Here is a 2,329-nt window from a genome sequence, read left to right as displayed (position 1 = left end):
ATTCCAGTGAAAGCAATTGAAATGTTCATGAAACAATTCGGGTGGTTAATAATGAAACTTGTATAAGATAAAAATAAATTTCAAAGATAGCAGTATCGGTTTAAATTTTAAAATTACGCCTAATTACAATGCAAAAGTTCTGTTTTATCGCCAGAAAAGATCAATAAATGCAACTGAATTTGACGCTGAAAGAATTGCCGATTAGGAGAAATAATTTTGATTAGTATGATTAGCAATAAAAACAATATAAATTTGCGGAAAATCAATAATTAACAATCTAATTTGGAAAAGATGAAAAAGATTCAAATAAACGATGTGCAGTTGCAATTTGCAGATAAATTCATGTGTGAAAACTCAAATTAGCTTGCATAGTCTTTTGAAAGAGAACCAAAAAAGAATTTTTTTAATTCAAAGGACAAAAAACAAACAAATATATATATATATATATTATTTATTTATTTATTTCATAAATAGATGAAGATTAAATAAAATTAGACAATTACATAATTGCTATTGGAATAGCGAAATGAGACGAACTTCTTTCACAATATTCAAAGCAATTGACAACAACAACAGTGTGAGTGTTTCAGCTTGAACTCTTGATTTCATGTTCATCATGATTAATCTTCTTTCCTTTTTTTATTTTAATAAAAAGTTTAATTTTTTAAAGCAATTTTTTGAAATTGTTTAAAACTACAATTAAAAAACAACTGCGAATTAATATTTGTAACTTGAATCAGAAGAAGAAAATTAATTTTCAATTATACCATTTTCATTTAGATCGAATAAAATGAACAAACAACAAAAGATGTAATCAATTAACAGTACTGAATTTCAATTGCAAGCTCTTTGTTTTCCATTAATATATACATAACCAAATTATGTAAGTGTTGTTTCAGTTAAATTTTGAAATATAAATTTGAATAGAAAAACAAAACAACTCGATAAAATCAATTATTTCAAATCTTTGCAACTTTAAAAAAAATGCAAATTTAATCAATTTTGTCCACTGAAATTATCCGTCCAGATAAATCTACTTTGTAATATTATTATATCAGTCCCTTCTTCAAACGAGCAGTCAATGCAGCTAATAACTCAGCTTTTGCTCGTTGATGTTGAAAAAGTAAGGAATAATTAAAAAAAAAGAAAAGAAATCTACTGCACACATTCATCATTATCATCAGTTTTGAACAGTGTCCCTCAATGGAATTGGAAAATTACCCATTAACAGATATGTGTCAGATTGAGAGAGGGTTAAAACTGCGTGCATACATTTGAAACGAAACTGAATAAAAGTATTCATTATTGATTTGCAATTATATGTAAAAAAAATTCGTTTAAAGAACGGATATGGAAAATAAGAGAAAAATATGATTTATTTAATGTACATTTATTGAAACACAAAGCAACTAGTAATAGAAACAGATTTTTTTCAATCATCGTCATTATGCATACATATATATTAGTTATGTTGGGTATTATGATTGTGATGATGATTATGATGATAAATGTTAGCTTACCGAAATTTTCCTTAGCACGAGCAATTTTAGCCAACTCTTTTGCTAAATAAGAGCCCATTTGTGGTTGGTGATCAAGTTAAACAATCATTTGAATGAAATTTTTGATGAAACAGAAGCTTACGAGAGAGAGATGAATAAAGCAAAAGAATAAAAATTTATACGTAAACGGACAAATGTTCACTGCCGTCGTTAATTTCACGATTGGCGCTAATCAGCCAATAAGATTTGCAAACGACAAGCAGAAAAATTCCAATCCGGCTGCTCGCGACCACCGATCTCTGCTACTTGTAGCGCCTCTTTTCAAAGCACCATAAGATGATGGATGATCAACAGCTGCAACAACTCTTTTCAATCTTTATCTCTTTTAAAAATGAAAGTTTAGGTCAAGTCAATAGCAATGCCAAAATTTGCAATTTTTATAATCTGCTGCTTTTTCCACCAATTAGCTACCCACCATCATCAAAGCATATAATGATAATCATAATAATGCAATTTTGAAAATGTTCTCAAAATCAGTTCCATTTCAAAGAGTAAAAAGATTAAAAATCAACTTTATTTCATTCAAATATAAACTTATAAAATTATATAAAAGACAAAAGCTGCGTTGGAATAAAATGATTCGAACATTTCACAATAGTAATTAATACGGATAAAAAGGGAAATTAAATTTTTACATTTTACAAAAAAACAAGAAAATTGAATATTTCATCTGAATCTGATTGGTCAATAATTATCAGTATTTTAGCAGTGTCAGTGAAGTGCACTGAAAGAGGCAATGAAGTTTTGAAAATTTGCTTACTATTTTTTTT

At 27.6% G+C, this 2,329-nt stretch overlaps 1 protein-coding gene across 1 annotated transcript; it reads right to left on the bottom strand.

The window, feature by feature from the left end:
* Positions 1 to 1,731: 1,731 nt before the first annotated feature.
* On the bottom strand, positions 1,732 to 1,853 carry Tsp_13847 (hypothetical protein; the record flags this gene model as incomplete). The annotated part of the gene is made up of 1 exon (XM_003368152.1): positions 1,732 to 1,853. A coding segment is annotated over one exon (122 nt), but the record flags the coding sequence as incomplete, so codon positions are not given.
* Positions 1,854 to 2,329: the final 476 nt, after the last annotated feature.

Source organism: Trichinella spiralis (genome assembly GCF_000181795.1).
Source record: "Trichinella spiralis strain ISS 195 chromosome Unknown Scfld2989, whole genome shotgun sequence".
Classification (NCBI taxonomy): domain Eukaryota; kingdom Metazoa; phylum Nematoda; class Enoplea; order Trichinellida; family Trichinellidae; genus Trichinella; species Trichinella spiralis.
The sequence above is the reverse complement of the archived record's forward strand: the minus strand, read 5'-3'. Positions and strand labels throughout refer to the sequence as shown.